This window comes from Hesperophylax consimilis, chromosome 15 (assembly GCF_061612785.1).
Source record: "Hesperophylax consimilis isolate HC1 chromosome 15, BYU_Hcon_1.0, whole genome shotgun sequence".
Lineage (NCBI taxonomy): Eukaryota > Metazoa > Arthropoda > Insecta > Trichoptera > Limnephilidae > Hesperophylax > Hesperophylax consimilis.
In genome coordinates, this window is record NC_142850.1 from 4,121,907 (window position 1) to 4,149,645 (window position 27,739).

The 27,739-nt window shown below is 33.5% G+C and overlaps 1 protein-coding gene across 1 annotated transcript in view; it reads right to left on the reverse strand.

Moving 5' to 3' along the window:
* Positions 1-2,335: 2,335 nt before the first annotated feature.
* The window catches only part of LOC149417200 (uncharacterized), a 204,405-nt gene continuing 179,001 nt past the window's right edge, over positions 2,336-27,739 (reverse strand). Inside the window, exons 4-6 of the mRNA XM_089640166.1 lie at positions 26,021-26,154; positions 22,948-23,191; positions 2,336-10,392 (exon numbers count right to left, since the gene is read on the reverse strand). Of these exons, the coding sequence (XP_089496292.1) occupies positions 10,304-10,392; positions 22,948-23,191; positions 26,021-26,154 (467 nt within the window). The 3' untranslated portion in view covers positions 2,336-10,303. The remainder of the gene's footprint in view (positions 10,393-22,947; positions 23,192-26,020; positions 26,155-27,739) is intronic.

Genomic DNA, 27,739 nt, shown 5'->3' on the forward strand with positions numbered 1-27,739 from the left:
TTATCTATGTAAGAGATTGAGATATGGAGTAGAATTAAAGTCCATATAATGTAGATTTTATATTGTAACAATGTGGTAGATGTGAAAAGTAGCAAAAGTCTGGGACGCCCGAGTAAGACTTAAGGCGAAGCTTAATGCTAAATCACTATTTTTATTAATCTTTATAACTAATTGGTGTATATTATGAATACAAAAAGAAAATATGCTTTAGATGAATTAAGGATTTTACTATCGTTATCTATTGAGTAGAATACAAATAAAAAATAAATTACTCAATAAAATATATAAATGTAAACTACCAATTTTTTTTTTTTCAATTGAACTGTACGAACGCGTAAAGGAAACAACTTTACAAAATACAGTATTATGGCTAAGATTGTATTTTAGCTAAGATTATCTGTGACAGTCTCCCTTGATTAATTTTTTTGATTTTTTATAATATTATTTAAAAAATAAATAAAAACCACTTTTCGGCTTGAAATCGAACGTTTCTAGACTCTGTTTGTCAAGCGATTTAAATGCCCATTACCTACATTCGTGACAATATAAGGCATACCAAGAATATACACATTTTGAAGTGAAACTTCTTTACGTGCGTTATACATTTTCGAGGACCGGAGTAAAACCGACTCATGACCGTCACGAAAAACCGTGATCATTTCGCTATAGGAGCCTAGCTAATATTATATACCTAGTTTAGGTCACTCTCCAAACTCAGCTTTGCGGTGTAGAGGCAGAGCGCCCGACGGTCGTCGTGAAGAACCGAGGTTCGATCCCCGCTTTAACAATTTTTTTTTTTCTTTTTGTGATTTTTTTAATACAAGGAAAAGTGATAAAATGCTCTCGTGCTGCGACTTTGTCAGGCATACATATAAGAAGATATCTACATGATTTGTAAAAATGTTGTAAAAAATTACATAAATTTGTTAATTTCAACCGAGAGTATCCCGAAATGTCTAAATCCATTTAGTGAGACTCTAGACCGGCAGGTGTTCACTCGAGTAATTGGGTAAAAGTAACGGTCGGTACCATGATATTTTGGTCGAAATATAGCTTACAAATCGAGCCGGTAGAGTCGCTCGGTATTTTGATTAATTATTTTTATTTTGAATCATTAAAATTACTAATCAAGGCCGATAACGCGACTAATTACCCTCGCAGACGTGCGTGACAAGTTTTTTTAGTAAAAAACACAGCCGTAAGTGAGTTTTTCAAAATTTAGAAATGTTTTTCAAATTCAGATTCCATACGGGTATGAGACTGTTAAAACACGATAGATCTTTTCCAAAACGGACAAATATACGGAAATATTTTTAAAAACGAGAGATATGACTTCACACTGCCGATATATCTTCGATTCGACCCTATATAAAGCGTTAGCGAGACGTTATGTGATATTATTCATTTGTCGTGTTTGAAAACGAAAATTTTGCGGGGGACTAGTCAATTGAGGAGTACACGTTGAATACGCGGTTCTCGTCGCGCGAGATACCTCTCCTCGCGGTCTAGAGGCAGAGCGTTCGTTACTCGTTATGCAGGACCCGGCTTCGAATCCCATATTTTTATAACTTTTATTTTTTTTTATCACATGCTACTTATAAATATGTACATACTGAATAATAATAATATGAAATGAAAAGAGAGAGAGAATAATACTTAAAGTTTCACTTCCGTCGTGCGTAGGCTTGCCACATACTGTATTTTTTGGCTTGTAGCTTCCTCTCAACTCTTAGAAGAGGTGATATAGATGTGTTTAATATCACTATACCATGTTTTAAAAAATATATGTACATGTATTGTTAGTTTTAATAAAATTGTACCTTAATTGGACTTACCTGTCTGTCGTACAATAATAAAAAAAAAAAAAAAAAAAAAAAAAAAAAAAAAAAAAAAAAAAAAAAAAAAAACGAGGCGTACGTGATGAATGAAGAAAGAGGTGTGAGGACAATGTGTCACTTGGAAGCGAATGGTTGAAGAAGCCACTGTGAATTCAGGTAGAGGTTTGACCTACCCAAAGTGGTTGACCATGATGATGTTGATGATGGCCTGATCTATTCTTTCCAGACAATACATAATTGTAATACTTCATCTTTTTTGTATGTAGTTTCAATTGGGATGCTGAGAATTATCATCCAGTTAACGGCATCGGGGGGTCACTTGGTTCGCAACTGACGTGCCATAGGGGAACTGATGAATGGTACATTCTTCTATGTACGAATATGTCAAAGGTAAAATGTGGTTACAATAATAATAAAATAAAATTGCGTCATGAAAGGAGAAAGAAATAATTTTTATAACAACAAATATTTTATTTAAAATACTTATAAAGATTTTCACAATGTGCTTCTTATTATATTTACATTTGACACCAATGTGCTCAATATCGTATTTTACATAAATGTCTTAAATATGTGTTCAGATAATAAAAAAAATAAAGTATAACATATAATGAAATCTAACCAAATTCAAAAAAAAAATTATGGTATAATAACATTAAACTAAATATTATTCCATAGTTTTAAGGGCAAATACGATATGATTAGGCAATTTACCTTTTAAAATAAACATCACATTTTTAAATAATTTTGTTTCACTGAAAACAATACATTATAATTTAGTGTGTTTATCGAACATTCCAAAGTACGTGAATAATGTTTCACAGAGGGAGCAATCCATTTGTGGCTTGACATAATAATTAAATAAATTATCACTTAGTTTTAAATCACCTTAAAGTTATAAAAACTTCTGTCAACTAGGTTAGGTAGTTTCTACTACCTACGTCAGGAGAGTATTTCCAGTTATATCAGTTGTTTATTTGAAACTGTCCCAAGGAAGGTACAACGATAGGGTAAACAGTCGACATATTAATATAGTTTGTAGTATATATTATATATAAAGATTTTTATATGTAGAGTGCGTGAAGTTTTAAAGGGATACTTATTTCATTTGGTACATCATGAAATTCGATCTTTGAGTTCTTCCAAGGTATGTGGGCGAAGTTTAAAAAAAGTTTCCTTGGTAGTTTGGCGATGAAAGAACGGCTATTTTCAAGAGCCGTGCGAAAGGCGAAGCCATCGCTGTTGTCCGAAAAATTCCATGGTAACGACTGAAAATGGCACGACCCTCCGACACAATGAGACCAGGTTCTTATCCCCACCACACGGGATGTGTCGGCCCGTTAAAACTGCATTGTCTGTTTTCATTAATTAAATCTTTCTTTATTGCATTAATAATTTACCGTTATCGAGACAAAAAAACATTATTTGAAATTCCGTACGATCACAAAAATACATTTTTCTTTATCTTTAATCTGTACAAATTATCCAATTATTAATATTTAACATAATAATAATTCGGATACTTTGAATAGCGCTGTTTTTAGAGAAAACCTACCACAAGGGCGGTCTAGTGTAATATAATCATTGTATACTATTTGTTTATCGCAAGATTGCTATAATATCGAGGTACATAATTGTAAACATTTTTGTATTGTTAAATAAATTTTCCTACTTGGAGAGATATTCGGTTACAAAATAAACTTTGATTTTTTTAAAAAGCTAGCTATATTGGTTGCAGGTTAATAAAATAAGATATTTCGTTCAATATTACAGTGGATTTTACAAGAAACATTTCTGGTCTAAGAGAGATAAATTTTGTATCATATTTCCTGGAATCCTTTTTGATTACTTAATACTCATTGAGAAGTAGTGTGACGCTCGTCAAGCTATGTTAGGAACTAAACATCAATTAATGTTCAATTATAATATGTTGATTCTTGTTTAATTAGCAATTCTGTGTCAACACATGTTGGAAATGATTGCACTAATGATACATTACATTAAACACTCTGAATTCTCATCAGCTGGTAATCGGCTAACAGTTTTTATAAACCGTAATAAATCAGATAAATGGGCATACACAATTTAGCATTTATGCAATACAGTAGGTAATTGATGCCTTATGTCTTCTTTGAATCTTCATTCTCAATGCAGAGAGTATCTTTCACTCTTGGAACGTGCCGCAAATACATTATATATTATTTTAAATGAGTAATTTATGAAATAACACAAAAATCTAATAAAATTAATTTGCTCACGCAGGGATATGAAACCGCGACCTCTGGCTTGCTAGTCAAGATTCCTACCCCTCGACTGCGGAAGTCATCAAAGTGTTTTATTTCTTCTAGAATGCAAATAACAATTTCTACTTTCGTTGCCAAGCACTTTATGTCTAATTAATGCCATTGTTTTTGATAAATGTTTCTTTTAGAGGAACAGATTGTAATAAATCAATTGTAACATTAAAATCAGAGTTAACTGTTGATATTGTTATATTTAAATGAACAGCATGCAAACTACTCATTTCTGGAACTTCTGAAGTTCTGGAAAGTGTTACTAAAACAATATTAGGCAGCTCGGGTATAATAATAAAATACAACCATTCTGAAAATAAATGCTGCATCGGGAAACACGACAAACGCGCGCCCAACACTTGTTAACTGTTGACATTTGACACATGAGAACGGGTTGTTTCTTCGACTCGTTCTGGAGTTCAACAACTCTGCTGTGGAACGGTTTGCCTGATTTGATTTGTGTTTCCTCATTCCTACTCTCCTTCCTCTCGAAAAGAAATTCCACACAACATCCCCAGAGAAGACATAGGCCCTAAGGGAACCATTTTACTCAGGGCCTCCTGTGTGGAGCTAATATAAAAAAAAAACACAAAAATTTTCAGAACCAACAAAATATTCTCAAAAAATCCCAATTTCATGATCGACATAACTTAAAAATGCTAATATGACATTACTGACAGTTTTGAACAAAAACTTTATTACAAAACATAAATTCGATGTTGAGAAAATTCGCGAACGGTGGTCAAAATAGCTTAGGTTTTTTTTTATCTAGAAACTAATGTCAACAATTTTTAGATCAACGCAACATGTTTTCCAGAAATACGGAACTGTAAAATGATCACACAAATAAAACATATTGAACACACATTTGGTTCCGTGTTAAAAAAAATCATAAGCAAATTTAATCACAAAAAACTTATCTGAAAATCGAGCATAGCCGGGTAGTTGTGTAGTAAGCATGCCAACATAATTTAATCTCTTGTATTGCATAAGACATTTGAGTAATTACCTAAATTAATTAAGGAAATTTCCTTGGCAGATTGATGTTAACTAGATATATAGGATTATGTACTATCAATAATTTCCAATACCAGAGTCTACCCCTAATGTAAGGGATGAAGTCTAGAATATTGGTGAAATATGAGCGATAAACCATGTAAGACGGGCTTTGTTACGTGTGTACCGTGGCTAATGCTGTACAGAAACGGATGGTACGATGAACCAAACATCATGCTTATTATGGTGTCAAGTAGAATGTCACAGCATAATTAAGTAAAACCGTCAGAATTGTTATTGTGTCAATTGGAGTGACACAGAATAATCAAGAAAAACCGTCAGAATTGTTATTGTGTCAATTGGAGTGACACAGAATAATCAAGAAAAACCGTCAGAATTGTTATTGTGTCAATTGGAGTGACACAGAATAATCAAGAAAAACCGTCAGAATTTAGCATTGAAATTTATTTCAAGGTAAGATTATATATGTTTAAATTATGATGCACGAAGTATTAAGCTAGGAGTACACAGGAGAACAGTTGAGTGCCTATTTATTCATACAATTCATACAAATCCAAGAAAAGTCGCCCCAATGCCACGTCCTATATCCTCCGTATAATATGCTGCAATGGATTTTGATGCAGCGACGCAACTGTTGTTGCCGTGACAAACATTCTTAAGTTAAATGTGAAATAGTTACAGATGCACGTTTTCCTCTGCAACAGAAGAGTCCCAATTTGGGAGGCTGGTATGGGTACCGACGCCCTGGAATTCATTGGATAACTAATACATCTGCCATATGTAACCTCAGTGGTTCGCTATGTCGGGAGACTTAGAAGAGGTGGCTGAGTTCATCTGGTGAGTTTTATCTAGGTGGCGGATGTATCTGATCACCTACCAGACTGGTTGAGGGTTATCTTTTTACCTCTTCAGCAGAACTTTCTCGACATAGCATCACAGTTCATCTCCGTCCCTCCTGGACACACTGAACCACCTCTTATACCTTTTTCCTTCCCACATCTTCCTCTCCTTCCTTGCTTTAAAAGAATCCTCCACACAGCATCTCCAAAGATGATATAGGCCCTGAGGGAAAATTATTTTGCTCAGGGCCTCCTATGTGGAGCTAATTGAACAAAATATATAAAAAATATTTTAAAAAGTCACTAAACATGGCTAAAGCCATTTCAAGTGGCTTGTTTATCCTGAATGGTGGTCTTTCACTAGAACGATACTGATAGTATTACTACTAAATGCTAAAGCCTTGAGGATTGAATTTCGTGCATCACTTTTCAAAGGTATTGCAATATTCATAGATTTACATTTAAAAAAAAGCTTCGAAGAAACTAAATTTAAAAATGTTTCGACAGCTAAATCAAAAATATATGGTGTATTAGTCCATCTTTTAACCGCGTGCTATGTAAAAATATATCAAAATGTAAGGACATCAGGATTAAGTTTTGGAATCTTATTTCCAACTCTTACGAATTTACCCTTGGAGGAATACTCTGTATGTTTCCTTCAATAATGTACTTTATAGCGTGACGCAACCAAAATATTATCTTCCCGTCATGATATTATCATGTTGGATAAAAGTTGGAATCCACGTGATTAGAGTTGTGAGAAAAATCTTATGTTCTTTTTAATGATTTCGGATAGTTTTTTTTGTACATGGAATTGCTGTATTTTTTGTGAATGCTGGTATCGTTTGCATCCAAATGATACAAATAATGCCTTCTTTTGAAGGGAGCAGGTAATAATTTCATTAAAAAAGAACCTGACAACATGCAAATATTATCAACTTTGACATATTGGTTTGAAACTTGATCTTGATACACAAGCTTTCGTATCATTCGTACATCCCAACCTTTCTCTTTCTCATCTGTGTCTCCTTCCAATTCCCTTTAGCCCCACGAAATACCTATTTTGGGAATGCCATAGTTCCACCGGCTCCTATTACTCTAGCATTAAAAAAGGTTTTTGCATTTAATACTATTAATCACATTATATTCAAACGCATTTTAATAATTTAATTGCTTTTACTAACTACCCGGCATACATGCAAAATGAACCAAGTCCAATTTGGTTACCTTTGATTAAACTAGGTTCGAACTTATTTGATTGTTTCGACTTATGTAATTCTGTGATATATTTAGTACATTTATTACTATTACTTTTTTCTTTAAATTAAATCTTCTTTTTCAACATAAATATAAACATTTTGTTTATGGACTTGGTTCTTGATTTCCTTCCTGTTGTCGCAAAGAAGAATATTCAATCGTTGTGGCCCCTCCACTCAATCACTTCCATCTATGGTTGAACTAATCAACTGAGAATTGGTGAACCACCCACACATTCCCTCATATTTTACCGATCAAAATCGATAACGAAATTTCGTCGCAAAATTTTCGGCAAAGTTATTTTCGTCGCAACACAATACCTATGTTATATTCGTCAAGAGTTTTTTGAAAATAAATTAAAGAGTTAAGTTTTTTGATGATCAATTAAAATAAGACTTATTTGTCTTTGGTGACATTTTTGTCACTGGCCGCTCAGCTGAGTAACCGTCTAACCTCCCAAAAATGTCACCAGAGGTTAAAATGCCATTTACTTACAAATTTTACTTAAAATAAACCCGTAAATCACTGTTTGAAAATTGTCCAGTAATTTTTGTCATAACCATTTTTTTCAAGAAAGACAAACATCTCCGGGTTACGAATAACCTAAAAACAGTTTAAAATCTCCTACTACCACCACAGCAAGCGGAAAATGTTGCTTTTATCGTTATGGAGGACTTAGCCAGACGAGGAATTGAACTCACGACGACTGGGTAGGGCCCAGAAGCGATGCTAACTCAGCCACTGACCGGTCAAATATATTTAAATATGTATCACAAACTAATTTTAACTGTTCTTTATTGAAAAACATGCAAATACATGTAATGGCGTCTTGTTTCGTTTTGACAGATACATTGATAATCTCTCCACTGTCATACATTCTATCACGATAAAAATCATTTTGCAATCAATACAGCATTATTGTTGAAATATTAGTTTTACATTAATTTGAGAGGAATAATTATATTATTAATATTATTTTCGTCCACTTTCAAAAGGTATTTTTTGCAAAATATTTTTTTATAATGACCTGAATAGGATTATTCTACATTGTTTGCAAACTTCAACCCGGTTTATTTTCTATACAAAATGTTAACACTTTATCATAGGTAGATAATAATACAAAATATTCATGATAATACGGGACAGAAGAAACAACTTTTAATATTAAAATATATTTTTAGGTTCCTTTTTGTATTCCGACAAATCCGTCGTTTTTTATGCTTCACAAATTGGATATTACATTTTTTTCTTTGTGATATTCGATAACACACACTAATTATAAGTTTAAATCAAGATAAACTTATCAAAGTACATAAAAAACATTTTTTCATATTTATTTAAGTTAAAGTAATAAAAAATATAGAATATTTTGAATTTAAACACAATTTTAAATTACAATAAAAAAATTTTAACACCTTCAGATTAAAACGATATATTTAACCTATAAATATGTAAGAACGTGAGCCACATTACACATTTATAATATCATGTTAGTACAAAGATAATTACATATTTATTTAGAAATTGATTAATTGCTGCAATAATGACACAATTCAAAATTAGCCATTTTTAATAGGAATCGAGTTTGAACATCTGTAATAACTCTAAAAATATCGTGAAGTAATCATTTACTGCTTTCTTACATAAACTTTTGGTAGTTCAAGAGGTCTAGCATGAACGATCGATAAAGCCCCATGTCAATACGATATTGAATAAATATGTCATCTATGGTCAGTTAGCGATCTTTGCGAGCACGATCAGAATATGATTCCGACAGTCGGTTGACAAAATCTGCTACTTCGTCGCTGTGTCGGATAAGCAGTCGATATGCACAACTATGATTTAAGATTTTCACGGCCAAAAGTATTTTTGTTATTTGTTTTTGGGGTGTTATGCCGTGTTCTTCAGTGGAAGAAAACCACTTTAAATAAAAAATGATACGTTAATGTTAGCTCAGAGGGTTGGAGCTGGCAACACGGTATCACATCCTCATACATAAGCTCACATTTCACCACAACCTCAAATAACACATCTGCCCTGATGATGGACACTGCAATGCTGTCCGAAACGTTGGCTAAAGAAGGAGTTAGCGCAACACGGCATAACACCCCAAAAACAAATAACAAAAATATGCACAACATTTTCGATAATGTCGTAATCCTTAGACTTAATTAATTAATCAAAGACGCAATCAATTGATTCCGAAACAAATGTGTTTAGTTATGGCTAATGACTTCAAAAACTAATTAACTCATTTTTAGTGTCAAAAAATACATGCAGCCTGCCAGTATATATTAACGTAATCAGTTTCAGATAGTAAATTTATTGGTATTGTAAATTTTTTTGTAGCCGTATGACGTTTCGAAAAAATAATTCAAAGAAGACGCGTCAGTGTTGCCAGTGTATATAAGTTCTGATTTATTGCGTTACCAACATCGGTCTGAAAATCAATTATAGCGACCATGGTCGAAAATCAGTATAAAATCGTAGGTAGTTACGCCTATCGATCCGATATTGTAATGTAACCGATTTCACTGTGATAGACCCCAGGTAAGGTAAAGTGGAAATGGTTGGTTTTGACCGAACTAGATGTGGATATTTTTATGTTTGATTTATGTCATTATTACAGCAAACAAGCGAAATGTTTGATAGATTTTAATCAAACTATTTATCTCAAAAATTATTAATATTGCTTTAACACCGTAATTTTATGAGCTGTTGGAACATCGCTTTTACAGAGTTTTGTCTGTCGAATGACGAAAAAATTGATAATTTTGAAGCGCTGTACAAATGAAAATATAAATCTTCTAGGTTATTATTTAACTGAGTCTGTAATAAAAACATGTTTAAATATTTTAAAATGTAACGGCATGCAATATAAACTTTATTTGCAATTTTAAACATTTTTTAATACGGATAAGAAAGGATTATTTACAAATATGTTGGTGCTCTCTAATTAAATTAAAAGTGTTTTTAAAATGATCACATCGATTTTAAAAATAATTGAGTTTTTACTATAGTTAATAATTAGTAAATTATTTAATATATTATACAAGAATTAACATGTACAAAATCTTCTAAGTGCAAGGATTGTGACGAAATTGATGATAATTAGGTAGATTGAAGAAAGTTTCCTGCCTGCCGCACCTGTGAAACAAATAAAATTACATGTTAAAAATAATGTTTTAATTACATATTTTGGTAATCGTGCTAACATTAACAGTGACAAATATATTGTGATCTCAATTTCCAAGGCGGGTATTGGTACCGCCGCCCCAAAACCATTTATTGGATAGCCAAAACCTCTGCCGTAGGTCACCTAACGTGGTTCGCTACGTTTGGTTACTTAGCAAAGGAGCCCGGGTTCATGGGGTGAGGTGTGTCTAGGTCTGCCAACCTACTGCGTGGCGGGCTGGATCGAGAGAGACTGGTTGAGGAAGGCCTTTTGATTCCTTCCCCCAGCAGGACTCTCTCCAACCATCGCCTTGTACCACAGTTAGAGGGATGGATTCACACGTCCGTCACTCTTGAACACAATGGCCCCCTGATTCCCACCCACCCCTCACAACATATTCATTCCTTTGATTTCCTCTCATACCTTTCCTTAAACAGATCATCCGTCGGAACCTCTTGTATGGAGATAATGTAAAAACTGTCTTCCAACTGTTCCCAAATGTCCGCAGCTAGTGGGACTTTTCAGTGGGAGATCGGTCAAGATTGGGAAGTGTCTGATTCAGATCTTGTCACCAAACAAGGATAAAGCCATTTCATGCAATTTTTATTTTCTGAATGATGATCTTTTACAAGGTGTTCACTGAGAGTATGTATGTTATGCGTGTTATAATTTATCGTGACTGTAAGGAAGGGTTGTTACGGAGAATTTGAACAAATCTTCAAATTTCAAAGATTTTTTCAAGTTCTGTTATTATTTCAGTTCTATCAAGCAACTAGCCTATAATGATATAATAAAGAAATTTGAATAGAACTTTCACAGAACCCGAAAATGAAAGATTGAAATTTGAGGAATTGTTCAAAATTCAAAGTTAATTTTAAAGTTCTGTTATTATTTCAGTTATGTCATGTAACCAGCCTATAGTGATAACAGAACTTGATATTCACAGAATTCGCAAATGAACGTTGAAATTCGATATATTGTTCAAATTTCAAAGTTGGTTTCAAGTTCTGTGAAAGTTCTTTTCATGTTCTGTTATTATTTCAGTTTTATCATGTAACTGGCCTATAATGATATAATAACAGTACTTGAATAAGACATTGACGAAACTCGAAAATGAACGTTGAAATCTGATGAATCGTTACAATTTTCTGAAACAGTTTAAACAATTCAGTTGAGCCGAAAGTTACTAAATCTTGCAAATTGTTTGAATGAAAAATTTTTAATACGAAATCTATAAACACTGTTAAAAAATCAAATGGATATTTATGTTTGTTAAATGTATAAACATGACTAAACAAAGCACGCAAATACAGTTTATTTTTCACGGAGAGGGGAAAAACTGATTATGTTCCATAAAAAATCAATATCATAATTCCGCAAGCAGATTTAAAGCTGTAAATATTTATTTGATCTGCATATAACATTGGTCAAGGCTTTGTTAAAAATAAACTCATGGTTGATCGATTCACTTTGCGCAAAACTTAATTGTTATTCGTAAAATGAAATTTCAGCAAATTTCTGGGTTTTATTCAATAGGGGTGGAATCTACAGGGTTTTCCAATAAGAGGTGTTATTTTGATATTCAATCGTAAAAGATCAATGGTTTTGTTGCTTGTGTGGCACGGAGCGCCGTCTTGTTGAAAGTAAACGTTGTCCAGATCAATACCATCCAATTCCGGACATAAAAAATCATTAATCATCTCTCAATAGCGCAATCCATTCACCGTAACCGTTGCTCCAGCCTCATTTTCAAAAAGTAAGGTCCGATGACTCCGCCGGACCATTAACCGCACCAAACAGTCACACGTTGAAAATAGAGAGGCTTTTTAACAAAACTCTTGGGTTTTCCGAGCTCCAGATGCGACAATTTTGCTTGTTGAAGAAGCCACCGAGGTGGAAATGGGCCTCATCACTCAAGATGATTTGCATTTAATTCACTCAAGTAAATTTTAATAATTCCAATGCGTTGTTGAAGCGTGCATCGTTCCATTTTATAAATGGCATAATTTCTAGTTGTCAAATGTCAAAAAATGACAGCTTCAAAAGTAACATCTAAATAGCGGGCTATTCAAAATAACACCTCTTATTGGAAAACCCTATATTTGAAAATAATTAATTATCTGTTCAAAAGCTCTTTTTCACAGTCGCTATTATCAAAAATACTAATTTATTAGTGCATGTGTAATTGGTATACGTAATGTTTAAGTTGTTTAAGTTCAATGAATTCAAATTGAAATTTGGATACTCTCTTTTAATATGTTAACTGAAGTAACTACTTACAGGAACCTTCTATCATATCAGATAAGCAATAATGTCTGTACCAAAATAATGTAACGTAGTGTGAAGCCCATTTACTTATACGTGGTCAGCTATGGGGTGCAATTAGAAGCCTAACAAAAATATAAGACGAGGAAGGGTTTCCAGTTGCAAGGGCAACACCACTTCTCTCGATCGAGCGATGTAGAAGATTATAAAAGACATACGGAGCTGCTAGTTTGGTCAATAATTTGTGATTAAATCATCAATAAATAGTTATTTTCTTCTCTTTTTTCTCTCTCCTAAAAAGATATCAATTTTTTTTTTTAATTTTTTTTTTTAATTTTAGCGACTATATAAAATAATTGTTACATACAAAATATAATGGTGAAATTAAGTATAAAATATTGTATTTCTTAGTCCTCCTCACTAGGGGGTCCTGTGCCGAGGCGGACTAAAGTTATTTAAATATGGTTTATTTGTCTTCTATGTCGTTTTTAGTGTCTTCTATGTCGTTTTTAGTGTCTTCTATATCGTTTTTAGTGTTTTCATTAGGGTTTTTTCATTGACCTCTTTCAGCCATGTTTTTATTAATGATTTGTATTCATTAGGATTTTTTATTAGTTTTATGTCTTGGGGAAGGATGTTATGGAGTTTTGTTGCAAAGTATGTATAGTTTCTTTGTCCGAATGTGGTTTTATAACTTGGAATATTTTTTATATCATTTTTGTTCGATCTAGTGTTATGCATACACAGTCTAGTAGAGGATTTGTTATTTTTGAAGAGCTTCAATAATATATTTTCGGCATATATTTGCTGTACATTTGGTACGTCAAAGGAATTGAATATTTCAATTGAAGGCGTTCTAATTGGTACTTTCAATATGGTCTTTATGATTCCTTTTTGAATCGTATTCAGGTTGTGTAGGTACGTATGTGTAGCAGATCCCCATCCTATGATTCCATATTCAATTCGAGAATGACATAATGCGTAGTAGACCTTTTTCATATCCTTTTTATTTAATACGTTTCTTAGATTTTTAAAGAAATATATAAGGCTTGTGAGTTTTTCCGTAATACCTTTGATGTGTAGGTCCCATCTAAGATTTTCGTCGATTATTACTCCGAGATATTTTATGTTTTGTGTTTTTTCGATGACGGGGCAGTAAAATTGTATATTATTTCCATGGCATTCGTGTAGTTTTAGTTCTAGTGATTTTATTGGTTGGCTCCTTGCGTTTATTGAAAATGTTATATATTTTGTTTTGCTTATATTAAGGGTAAGCGAGTTGATTTTAAGCCAATTTTGAAGTGCACTAAGCCCCTTTTCAGCCTCATTAAATGTATCCGTCCAATTTTTTTCTTGAAATAATAAAACAGTATCATCAGCAAAACTGATTATGTTTCCTTTAATGGTAAGGTTAGTTAAATCGTTGATATAGATAATGAATAGGATCGGTCCCAGTACACTTCCCTGAGGGACGCCATAGTTTAAAGATAGTAGTTTGCTCTTTTGTTTGCCAATTTGTACTTGTTGTTCTCGCCCTGTTATATATGACTCTAATAAGTTCATTGTTGTTTCGGCCATTCCTATTTTTTTTAGCTTAGTTAGTAATATTTTATGGTCTATTGTGTCAAAAGCTTTTTGAAGATCTATGAATAAAGCCAAACACTTTTTCCCTTCATCTCTATGTTTTTTATGGCTATGCTTGTTAGATTTTCTATGGCATCATTGGTGCTTAGATTTTCCCTAAAGCCATATTGGGATGGTGATAATAATTTGTTTTGTTCAAGAAAAAGAACAATTTGCTTCTTCATTACAGTTTCCAAGATTTTTGAAAAGGAGCTTAAGAGACTTATGGGTCGGTAGTTATATATATCCTTTTTGTTACCACTTTTATGTATAGGTATAACTGTTGCTTTTTTAAGGCATGAGGGGAATACATTTGTAGATATAGACAGATTGACCAAGTATGTCAAAGGGAAGGTCAGTTCATTTTGGAGTTGTTTTATTGTTTTATTTGAGATTATATCATTTCCCGATGATTTATTAACATTGAGGGATACAATTGCGTTTCTGATTTCAGTATTGGTTACATTAGTTAACTTTAATTTATCTATCTGGTTCAAACTTTCCTTTTCTTCTGGTAAAATGCTAGTTTTTGGATGTCTGATTTTCTTTGCCAATTTTGACCCTATATTTGTAAAAAATTCGTTTACGTATTCGAGAATTTTGTCCGGATGCTTTTCAAAAGAGATTTGGGTATTTTCAATTGTTAGTTCATCTATGCTTTTGTTATGGGATGATTTTGCACTTGTAATTTCATTTATGATCTTCCATAATTTGCGTGGGTCATTGTTACATTCGTCTATTTTTTTCTTATAATAATTTTCTTTGACATTGCGTACAACATTTTTGCAAATATTTCTGTATCTTTTATAATATCGTTGTATAAAAATATCACAAGGATTTAAACTAACTTTCCTGTGTAGTTCATCTCTTTTTCTAATGCAATTTATAACGCTTTGGGTTATCCATGGTTTAAGATGTGATTTTTATGTGAAATCTTTTTTTCTATTGATTTGGTATTTGAAATGATGGTATGAGTTATATATTCAATGAATTTACTCCAGGCACTATTTGTATCAAGGTTCTCCAGTAGGTTTATCCAGTTTGTATTAAGTAATTGTTGTTTTACTTCATTCCATATGGTTTCTGTCTTCTGCACGATAATTGGGTAGGGCTGCGATCTTTGTATTTTCTTTTTTGTAATAGATAAAATTGTTGTATAGTGGTCGGTTATAGTAGAGGTGAATATGATAGAGTTGGTTGGTTTAACAGTCTTACTGAATATGTGGTCGATGCAAGATTTGCTGTCATTTGTAACACGCGTAGGTTTATTTATCAAACTTTCAAGTCCGTGGGCGGCCAGTGTTTGCAGATAATCAGTTCTATTTGGATGACCGTTTTCTAGTATGTCAATATTTATATCTCCGATGAGGAAGACATTTTTTTTGTTTTTTAGAAGATTGAGTTCATTAGAAAGCGTTTCAAGAAACTGATTAATATTAGTTGTAGCTGGTGATCGATACAGAGCTAATATAGTGGTTTCATCACCCACTTTGATTTTCAAACAGTTTGCATTTGGGAATTTTATTTCATTGACTTCAGTTTTAGTGTCATCTTTAATGTACACTATCACACCATCATTTTTTGTGTAATTCAAATTGGTTGCATATGAGGTGTAATTATTAATATGTAAGGGTGAATATTTATCCTTTATCCAGCACTCAGTGAGGATAATTATATCAAGATTAATTTTTAGATTCTTAATTAGTATTTGAAGTTCATCGAAGTTTTTGTTGATACTTCGTATATTTTTATTTAATATATTAAAATTGTTTTTAAGAGTTAGCAGTTCATCTGGTTTGTTTGTAGTTATTGTTTCCTTATCCATGTTCTCAGTAGGTATTTCAGTTTGGTGTGTTCAAGTAAGTGATTTGTTATATTAATTTATCGAGGTCGTCCAGATGATTTACGTACAAAATTTTTTGATCATGACCTTTACGAACCATTATTTTCCCATTTTTGATCCAAACAAATTCATAATTTTTTTCTTTGGCTAGTTGCTTTGCTTTCCAAAGCAACTCTTTTTTGTAGGGGCTTATTACTTCACCTATGTACACTTTTTCGTTTGTCAAATCCTTTAGTAAATTAAGGTCCATTTCTCTTTTTTTAAATAGAAGGATTTCTTTTAGTTTAATTTCTGTAAATTTTACTAGGATTTTTGGCGGAGCATTAAGTCTTCGGTCTGTAGTTCTGGTCACATTGTTTATATCAGCGTGTTTGATTTGAACTCCAGCTGCAGATGCGACTTTTTTTATAATTTCCTCCAGTTGTTCACCATTTTTTTGTGGAATTCCTGCAATTTCTAGGTAGTGCAGATTTGATGTATATTCAATTTCATCTAGTCTTAGTTCCATTTTTTTTATTGTAGCGTTTTTTCCCACTTGCTCTTTTTTTATATTTTCAAGTTCGTTTTGGATTGATTTATTTTGGTTATTATTTGTATCCAATTTTTTAATAATTTCGTCATATTGAGCACTTATGTACTCAATACTTTTTATAGATTCCGTATTCTGACATTCAATTTTTTGAATTATATCCTTTTTAAAGAATCAAACTTTTTGTCGATATAATCAAAAATTTTATCCATAGTTTGTTTGTCCTCTTTATCAAGGTTTGATTTATTGCTACGTGTTTGGGTATTAGACATTTTGTTCACAGTTTACAAGGAAGTTGGGTTCAAAAATGCCCCCACTTCAATTCAAATTCAAAATATTGTCTCTGGTTTCAGTGACAGCCAACAATATTTCATTAGGTTTATGTCTATGGCTTTAAATGTCACTTGTCACGCAAATAAGATTTTGTTTTTAGAATCACTGTTATAGTAGATGTGTTCACACTTTGATTATTTAATAATCGGAAAACGATCCACTTTTTGAATGTGATACAATTAGTTTTTGTATGAAAATCACAATTTAGATAACGATTTTTAAAACTTTTTGTAGGGCGAAAAATTTGCTTGCTTAATTGAAAACTTCATAGAAAGTGTTGAGATTGTTACAGTATTTCATTGAAATTGTTACAGTATGTCTTCATTGAAATTGTTACAGTATGTTTCTAATTTAACTATAATATTTATTCATACTTAAATTATACAAGTTTTTAGAATAAAGCACACTAATTTCGGTTATCTGTGGTGTTCGTTAGTTATTTTATTTTCGAAATTGGAACTAATTGTATCAAGAAGATTTCAAACAAGCAATAAAGTAGGTAGGTACCTACTATAATCGAACGTACTAATATTGGTGGTTTATAGGGTTCGTTAGTTATTCCTGCATGAAGTCTGTTTCAATGAACTCATGTTTGCTTTGAATTTAATTTTCATTTTCAAATAGGAACTGATTTTGTGAATAATGCTACAGACAAGCGATGAAGCTAGTACCGACCTATAAAATAATATTTGAACAGATTTATTTTCAAAAATGGAATTATAATATCCCGTGATTTTCAATCGTCAATATCAATCGAATATTTAAAGTACTATAAATAATTTTTTTTTGTACACAATAATACAAAGTATATTTGCGGCACATTCCAGAGTGGAAGATTCTATCAGTATCTTACCGGTGAAAGGCTTTAACCGCATTTGGTGACCAGATCTGTATAACCAGGTATTATTATTGACTGTCCTAAAACGGGAAACTTTCCTAGTTGAACAGTCAAAAGCTTCCTTGCATAAAATGTAATGAACATAAAAAAAAATCCTTCGTTTTCTTCCCAATCTCCTTCCCTTCCCTCTTACGTCCAGTCTCATGACATATTCCGATTGGGGATGCAATGGTCTCACCTCCAGACGCAGTTAGGACTTCATTTAAAAAAAATTGAACATCTAAAAAACGTTGTGTTTTGAATTTTCTGCATAACGAATTCAACTATCTTGAAAGACATAATATACACGGTGTCCAGAAATCGTAGCACTAGCGGAAAACTGGTGAACCTACCTCACTTTATATTTAGTCGAATTTATATTATTAATTTTTTGATTTGAGTTTTCTCTGTCGAGTAAATCGAGTCTGAAGAAGTTGTGGGTGTGCCCGAAGAAAGATTAGAATTATTACGTCACCTAAATCAAATTTTAAAGAGAGCTTTCAAATGTTGAAATTATTTTGGAACAGATATTCATTCTTATTGGATGTTTGAAGCAAAAAGATCGAAAGTATTCTTATACGAATTGACCTTATCAGTTTTCAACCAAATTGTTAACATATATCGGAATAAGGAATATCTCTGTACGCATCTGTACAGATAATATTTTATTTAAATGATGCACGTAGCAAATTGACTATTGCATATTAATTAAAAGGCACGAATGAAATATACCGGATTGTTGGCTTAGTGAATCAATTAAAAGGTTTCCTGATAATGACTGCACCTTTTTAGGCAACGTTTCGGCCAATTTGCAAAAGCCTGCGAGCGCACGCTGTCCAAAATGTGGGCAATTCGACGGAAATATTTTAAAATATTTATTGTAATTATTTCGTAAGCTTTAGCACGTTGAAATTTTTGATCAATCATAAAACTATCTTTTACACTCCAACTTAAGATGTCTTACATGCCTTCCCACTTATTTGTTGTTAACATTTCAAGAACCGAAATTTTTGAAATTATTTTTCTTGCAAATCATTTATATTTAAAAAAAGCTTGTTAATTAATAAAATTTATAGCAGTGCTTATTGACCAGGCCATAGAAAACATACGAACATCATAATATTTAATATTGCTCCAAGTAGGTATCACAAACGGCAATTTTAAAGTAAATGGTAAGCAGCATTCATGCTTTATAAATTTTTTTTTTTTTTTAAATATTTTTTTCATGAATCTTAAAAATATGAGATAAGCGCTCAAATGTAGATGCATTCAATGGATTTCTAGGATTATAAACACTATATGTGTCTCCATATTAAAATTTCGAAATATCATTTTTTAAAAGAGGGCGGGAAATTTATAAACAAAACACTTAAAAATCTGAGCGCTCATTGTTGAAATTGTATATATTTCAGAACGCTCCATTGGTTAAACTTATTTTAAATTACGAATACATTATTATGATGTCGGAACACATACTCATGAAAATCCGAACATTTTTGTATTACAACGAAAATTATTTCTATTTTCATGGTATATTATCAAGGCAAATCGATAAAACATTTTTAAATTGATTGATAAAGATTGTTAATTTATCGTGAGGGCAAATATCGATTTCTAACCGTGCCGTTTTGTCTTTTACATACCCGATTTGGGATGGCTCTGTATTCGCTTGACGAATTTTAAATGGGTGCTATTTCACTAGAGGGATACTAAAGCGTTCTTCAAATAGCAGGGCTTTAAGTGCAATGCAATTTCCGCCAGTCTGTTTTTGTGTGAAATCCGCTCTAGTGTAGGGGTGCAGGAAGTATGCAGTAACAGGAGGGGAATACCTATACCTATGAGTGACTATTAAAAGCTCTTGATGAAAAAGGCTGTAAAAATATACGCACTTTGAATTTCATGCTTTTTTTAAAATTCTACCTCAGTCACTTACAGTGACTCAGGTAGAATTTAAATACAAGCTTTGGAATAAGACACCATAAATACAAGGGAATAAAAGCATTCAACAATCTTTCACTCGATGCAAAAAGTTCGTCATCTGGTCTGGGAAATCAAATGAGGAAACGGCTTGTCAGGATGTTGCAGCTCTATTGCCTCCCAGAATGGTTGAATGTATGTTGCAGTATAAATGTGTATAAAATCCGAGAATTATTTATATCCGATTTAAAATCGGTTTTGACGAGGGTGTTTCCTGTTATTTGCTACGCCCCTGCTAATTCTGAAAGCGACGAAGTGAAAGATAATTTTTGGAATAATGTGAACAATACAATGATGAGAATAAAGTAAACCTCTTCCGTAACTGGGACTCTAAAGTAAAAATGGTGGCCACTCCAACAAGAGTTAAAATATAAAAAAAACTGCAAAACGATAGTGTAAAAAAATTGTATTGTGCAGAAATGAGATTGAATGAGAAGGAAATGGATGGTATACGCATAGATGAAACAAGGAACCACATAGAGGCAAGTCTTTGTGAAACTGTAAGAGTGGTGTGTGGAGGAAGAACGCAAGGTAGGAAAAAAGTGATGCATGGTGGGAAGATGAGATTAAAGCACTGGTTTCAGAGAACAAGAAATCATGGATGTGTCTGATAGCGACTGGCAGTGTTTCTAGTGAAGAGAGAAATCAAGTGAAATAAGTGTATAAGGATGCAAGAAAATCATAAGTGTCGGACGTATGAAAGTGATAAAATCGAAAGATGGAAAAATGTTGAGGAATAAAAAAGCGATGGATAAAATATTCTCAGGTCACCTTAAGTGGTTCTAAAAAAGAGATGGATAAAATACTCTCAGGTCACTTCAAGTGGTTCTAAAAAAGAGATGGATAAAATACTCTCAGGTCACCTCAAGTGGTTCTAAAAAAGAGAAAGATAAAATATTCTCAGGTCACCTTAAGTGGTTCTTAAAAAGAGATGGATAAAATACTCTCATGTCATCTTAAGTGGTTCTGAAAAAGAGATGGATAAAATACTCTCAGGTCACCTTAAGTGTTTCTAAAAAAGAGATGGATAAAATATTCTCAGGTCACCTTATGTGGTTCTAAAAAAGAGATGGTTAAAATACTCTCAGGTCACATTAAGTGGTTCTAAAAAAGAGAAGGATAAAATATTCTCAGGTCACCTTAAGTGGTTCTAAAAAAGAGATGGATAAAATACTCTCAGGTCACCCCAAGTGGTTCAAAAGAAGAGATGGATAAAATACTCTCAAGTCACCCCAATTGGTTTGCTATGTTTGGTGAGTTAACAGGGATGCCCGTGCTCATGATGAGATTTGACTTGGTCTTGGAGGCGGATGCGTTTACCCACCTACTACGTGGCGGGCTGATTCGGGAGAGACTGGTTGAGGGAGACCTTTTGAATTTTACAGCTGGACTCTCCCGACCAATGACCTTATGCACCCCTCATACTTTTTGTCTTACCAGAACTTTTTCTCCTTCATTTTCATAAAAAGACTCCTCACCACAGCATCCCGAAAAATCACATAGGCTTTGAGGGATTTTTTTTCCCGGGGCTTCCTGTGTGGAGCTAATGTAATAAAAGGAAAGGTGAAAATAGACTAGTAGTAGCGCTAACAAAAAACTTTCCGAAAAAGCGAAGCGTGCAGTCTACAACGAGTACTGGTAACTACGAGTGCTGGTACCTACCCTGATGTATAGCAGTGAGGCATAGAACTGGCAGAAGAAGGCAGAGGATTCTATTTGGGAGTCGGGCTTGGGTACCGCCGCCCCGGGAACCACGTATTGGATAACACCTCTGTCATAGGTCACTCCAAGTTATTCGCTACGTTTAGCAGGGGTGCCCGAGTTCATCGAGTGAAGTGTGTTCAGGATGCACCTGCCCACTAGCTGCGTGGCGTGCCAGATCGTTAGAGGTTGGTTTGGTCGAACTGGTCTCTCGACCCATCGCCTTGCGCCGCAGTGGGAGAGATATACTCATATGTCCGTCACTCTTGGATACACTGATCCCTAGATTCCTACCTAACACTCATACCTTTACCTTCCCAAAACTTATTCTCTTTAGTTTCCTTAAAAAAGTCCCTCCACGCAGCATCCTAAAAGATGATATAGGCTCTAAAGGAATTTATTTTTCTCAGAGCCTTCTGAGAGAGGTTAACTAACTAACTAACCATCACGCCGTTTCCCCGCAGGGGTAGGCAGAGAGGACGGACCGCCAAACAATTCGGTCTTGGCACACACTTCTTGCCTCATTCACATTCATACATCGTCTCATACATACTCTTCTATTATTCTGACTCTTGACATGGCCCGACTCGAGTATCTGATTCACTTGATCGTGCCATGTCTTCATCGGGTGTCCCCGACTTCTGTTACCATTCGCATTTGCATCATATATCCTCCTTACACTAAATTGTAATAAAAGAGAGAGGAATGAGATCCTTTAGGCGAATTTGTGGTACAATCATGTATGATAGTATGAGAATTGTGAAGATCTGCAAATAATGCAAGGCCAATGCATGCGAAATAACTAAGATTAAGAAAGGGACACTCCGATGGTTTGGGAGTGTAGAGCGAATGAACGAAGAAAGGAGCGTAAGGTAAATATTACCAAAATGTGAATAGTAGCAGAAGTTGGGGACGCTCGAGGAATACGTGGCACGCTTAAGTGAATCAGATACGGGAATCGGACCATATCAAGAGTTAGAAAAATAGAAGAGCATGTATGCCAAAACCGAGTTGTTTGGCGGTCTATCCTCTCTGTTAGTTAATTATATATTTTCCATTTGTCCTCAGGTCAATTTACTAAATGCGTATGAATCTTTTTTTAAATCAAACAGTTACGAACCCTTTAACCTGACCTTTTCCATTAATTTTTCATTTTAATGAAATTGTTTTTTCCTTATTATTTTGTTTATCTTTGATATTTTGTTTCAATATTTGATGATGTATGAATGTATTATTTTATAACATCTTTCTATATGCTTTTAAAATAAAATAAAATAAAAATATATGAAGTTATCAAAAAACTATAAACGTATCATTTAGGTTGTGTTTTTTTTTAATGCGGTTGAGTGGTTTATGGTTTTGGTGAGTGAGATACGTACTTCCCGGCCAAGCCAGCTTGTCCAGGAATGCCGGCGGTTGCAGGGTGGCCACCGCGGAGGCCTGCCGCCGGTAGGGTCCCCCGGGCAGGGCAGCGCTCTCGGGGGCCGCGGCCGAGCACCTGAGGCGTAGCTCCCCGTCGCGGAAGGAGGCGCGGTCTGCCGGGAGACGCAGGGAGAGCGTGGAGCGCCACAGACCGCGGCCCGCGGGGTAAAGCCAGGGGCCCTCGACGCCAAGGAAGGATGCCTGTTGGATTGGGAAGAGTAATTATTACACTGGTTGATGGTTTCTTTCATCAATGAAAACTTAGCAAGCGCAAAGTGTAATTAACCTTTAATTTTTTTGTTTCATGTTTTTTACCTTTTTGAAGCCTTGCATGTAACTTTGTATTTAATTAATACAATATAATCTACTCTCTATAGGATGTGTGGAATTCCAATAACTTTCCCACATGCTGTAATAAAGACAGCTAGCAGTTGAAAACCCGCTCCGCGAGTTTTTTGATGCTAGGCCCAGCGGGCGGCACTTGGTTGGGCTTCGCCTAGTTTAAGTGATACTTACAACAGTTACCTTTAATAGGTAGATACAAGTTCATTTAAAGAGAGAGAGGAAGGAGTTCATGAATAATAACATGTTCAATTTAGGCATAATAAGAATGACAGTTGTTTGAATAAATTAAATTTTACGTATTTGTGATGGATTATTTAAAATGAAATACTATTATTCACTACATGTCTACAACTGATATTAACTGTTACCGTATCTAATTAAATCTGCTTATAGGAGACTTGCAGTGCTTAAATATTATGTATTACAACCGTCAATGTCTATAAGGTAAATCAATATCGTATAGTCTGTTACAACAACTTAAAATGGTTATAACAAAGATGAATGAAACAATAGATTATAAAAATATAATGATGACATTTTATTGCGTTGATATACAACGGAAATAGATAAAATAACGTAATTATATTAAACTTTATTTTATTCAAACACAAATAACTTTGTTTACATTAATTTGACTGTCCTAAAACGGGAACCTTCCTAGTTGGACAGTCAAAAGCATAAAATTTAATGAATATTATTAAAAAAAATAATAATTTTACTATATACAACCACTACATGTTTTATGAACGAAGTTCAACTCATCAACACCGAAGTCAAAAATTAAATATAGATTACAGTTGCAAAGAAGAAGTGGAAGGAGGGGTAAAATAACGCGATGTAAATATTAGACGACATTTGATGGTATTTTACCAGTTGCGTAAGTTTTAAAACACGTATATTAGTAATACAGTATCTGTTTATCCACAGTGTAAAAACTAATTAAAATATTTTCTTTTTTCCGTCATTCGCTTAATTACGTATTATTAATTCACTTATACATGATGTTTTTTAAATTAAAATTAGGTGTTCTATTATTTTCTTATATAATATCATAAAATACAACTCAATGCACCTTTATAAATACCATTTGTTATGTAATTTTTAAAGGTTTTGTTACCTAAATTTAAATAAAACCAATTCTTCTCTGTACTTGAACTAAAGCATATACATAAATACGTTGAAAAAAGCCTATCAGTAGTTAATAAATAAATAAAAATAATACAAACTTTAACCCAAAGCGAAGAACTATTCCCTGTTTTTTCTACGTTTTGGATTGGAATTGAAATTATTACCACAATCACAATTATTGAAGTTCAGTCGCTTTCATAAAAAAAAAAACATATTTTTTTACTGAGCGTTCTTAGCAAAACGTATATTTCAAAAATTAAATAAGTAGAATTTAATTTCGGTGAAATTATGTACCTATCATTCACATAATCAATAAACATGTAAAAGCGGGGAAACGGAGTGAGTTAATAAATTTAAAATTGAAACCGCGAAAAGAACCACTTAGCAAACAGCGGTAGGTGTGTGCAATCACGTTAGTGGTGAACCACCGATTAACCTACCTTTAAAATATATTAAAAACGGTATATGCTTTATATTAAAACAGTTTTAAATTAAAACATTAGAAGTTTCTGTTCAAATTGTCATTTCTTTTGTTCCTCTCCTTTCTAAAAGTCTTACCTGGAAAGAAACAAGGACGAAAAAAAGAAGACCTATGCCAGTAATATTTTATTTTTTTCATATTTTATATTCTTTAATATATTATATAGTATATTGTCCTCCACGCTAGGAGTTCACCTGTGTTGTGGAGGACTTTTTCAATTGTAAAGTTATATAATACTAAAAAAATACAGTGGAGTTAGTTACACAGAGAAACAATAAAAATTAAAATATAAAATCGATTTTTCCATAGTTATAACAAAAAAAAGTGAAATATAAAAAATTAAATATTGAAAGGATTGTAGTTAGTTCCATATGTGATTTTTGTATTTTGTAAGATTAGATGTTTTATATTGTGTTGGAAGTGAATTGTATAGTTTTATAGATACACATATGTCATTTGTTTTTTATACGTAATATTGTCGTGGTTGAAAGTGTACGTAATCTCACTGTTTTATTATTATTCTCGTGAAAAGGACATTGAATAGTTTTTTTAAATTGCATTTCCAAATTTAATATTTTCGTGTTGTGAAAATATAACATTTAATAGTGATTTATATGAGGTGTACACCTATAAATTTTTAGTGATCCAAGTGATGGAATTTTTAACAAATCGAAACCGACATCATAAGGTTATGCTTCATTTTTATTTCTCCTAGTACTTCCCAGTGATTTAAATCCGATCGAATGAACATTCTGTTTTTTCAATTACAGTCCATTTTAACTGGCATTTGGACATCAAACAGTATTTAAATTATAATAATAACATATTTTAGAAACATTTAAGGCAGTGAATTGGTTCAGATTTTTTGGTGAAAAATCAACAAATACATACATTGATGATTCCATAAAACCCCTATTTTAGAGGACAACAATTTATTTGTCGAAATTGTCGATTTGACTCGGTTCATATGAGACCTTATTCAAAGCTTTATGTGCTGATACTCGAAAGCACTATCCCGGAATTCAGTGTTTGAACCTATCCTTACGTAGGTAGTTAGAGTAATTTGTGGTGTTTACCTGGACGTCGTTGACGAACCAGGTGAGTTCCCAGGCGGGCAGCGCGGGGTCGGACGTGCAGTTGACCCGAATCTCCTCGCCCAGAGAGTAGCGCGGGGCCAGACCCTCTATTCGGGGGTCCTTACGAGACAGGGCTAGAAAAAATAATAAAAATACAATCAAATACAAAAAAATGCAGTTCAGTAAGAATTAGGACTCATATATACATTTTACATCAGTTTATATTCATTTTTCAAATTTTAATTAACGTATCTATTAAGGAATGTATCTTCTCCCTGTCCCAAAATTTGGCGTCCGCGAGTAAGTTTATTCGATTGAATTTTGTAATTCATATTTTAATAATTTTAAATAATGTTAGGCACATTTTCGGCACGCTCCAGAGTGGAAGATACAAGAGAAGTATCGCCCCGGTGTAAGACCACCATTCAGAATGGGAACGTTGCTTGAAATGGATTTAGCCATGTTTGGTGGCTAGATCTGAAAATGCCACAGTCTCACTGGCTCCAGGAGGTTATGAACAGTTGGGACTCTTGTGCGGTATTCATATAAAAAAACAGTTTTGTAATGTTCTAAATCATAATGATCAACATTAAAACGCTCACACTGGTTAAGCAGAAATATTCAAAAACATTATCAAAATACTTTTGGTTTTTCTGATGTAAGAAATAAACCCCAGACCTTCAAACTCAGAATAAAATGCGTACACAAGTTCTGTCAGGAGTCCTAACACAATTGTTCTTACTACATGTTTGCCTTTGAAGCGTTGTCGGGGAACAAATTAAATTCACTTTGTCGTACAATTGTTGTTTATTACCGAGTTTTTTTTTCATTTATTCATTAAAAATACTTTTCTTCATCGCGAAAAATGGAAATGGTCGTACAAAGCTAAAAGATTTTCAAGTCAAAAGCTTCAGTTGGCATAAATTTAGTAAGAGAACATGACCTAGTTCACGAAACGCTCCTGAATAAAAACAAAACCATCGTTTATTTTTCCTCGTACTCTTATAAATTAGAAGTAATCCGTATTTGTAACGATCGAGTTCACTTCGACTATTTGGCCAGAGAAAAGTACTGTAATAAAAATTCTTCAGTAAGTAATTAGTTAAACTTTAATTTTCTTTAGTCTGTTACTGAAATTATTGATCAACAATTTATGGGCTTCTAGTCCTGCACAAGATAAAACTGACACCGGTACACATTGGCCTTCGTCCTTTGTAATGATTCAAATAAACCAGTCTAGGTAGTTCATTTAAAACGTCACAAAATTATTTAAATCATCACAACAATAAAGGGATCTTCGACTTACGTAGTGTTCAAAGCATCGTCTTAAGAAAGTCGATTGTATACGGTTTTGGTAATTGCATAAATAATCGACGCCATTATAAGGACGGTTAGTTTTTTCGATTGAGGGCGCGACTTCTTTGTGGCGCTGGATCGGTACGCAGTCGTGGCCGGTGATAGTAGCGGAGTAAGGGAGGGGGCGCAGCACGCTGGCCGCGCTTTGGGGTGACGTCAGCAGAAGAGGAAGTTAGGGGGGTGGGGAGAGGCTGGATTGAAATCAAACACAGCGATTTGAAGTCTTCACAAAGCGAATGGGGTTTTGGTGAGAGATTGCACGAGGTGTTGAACGGTCTGGAAGTTTGAAGCAAAGTCAACAGGACTTTTTGCGGCCTATTTATTGCACGCTCAGTGCAGGCTTATTAGATCAAACCTTATGCC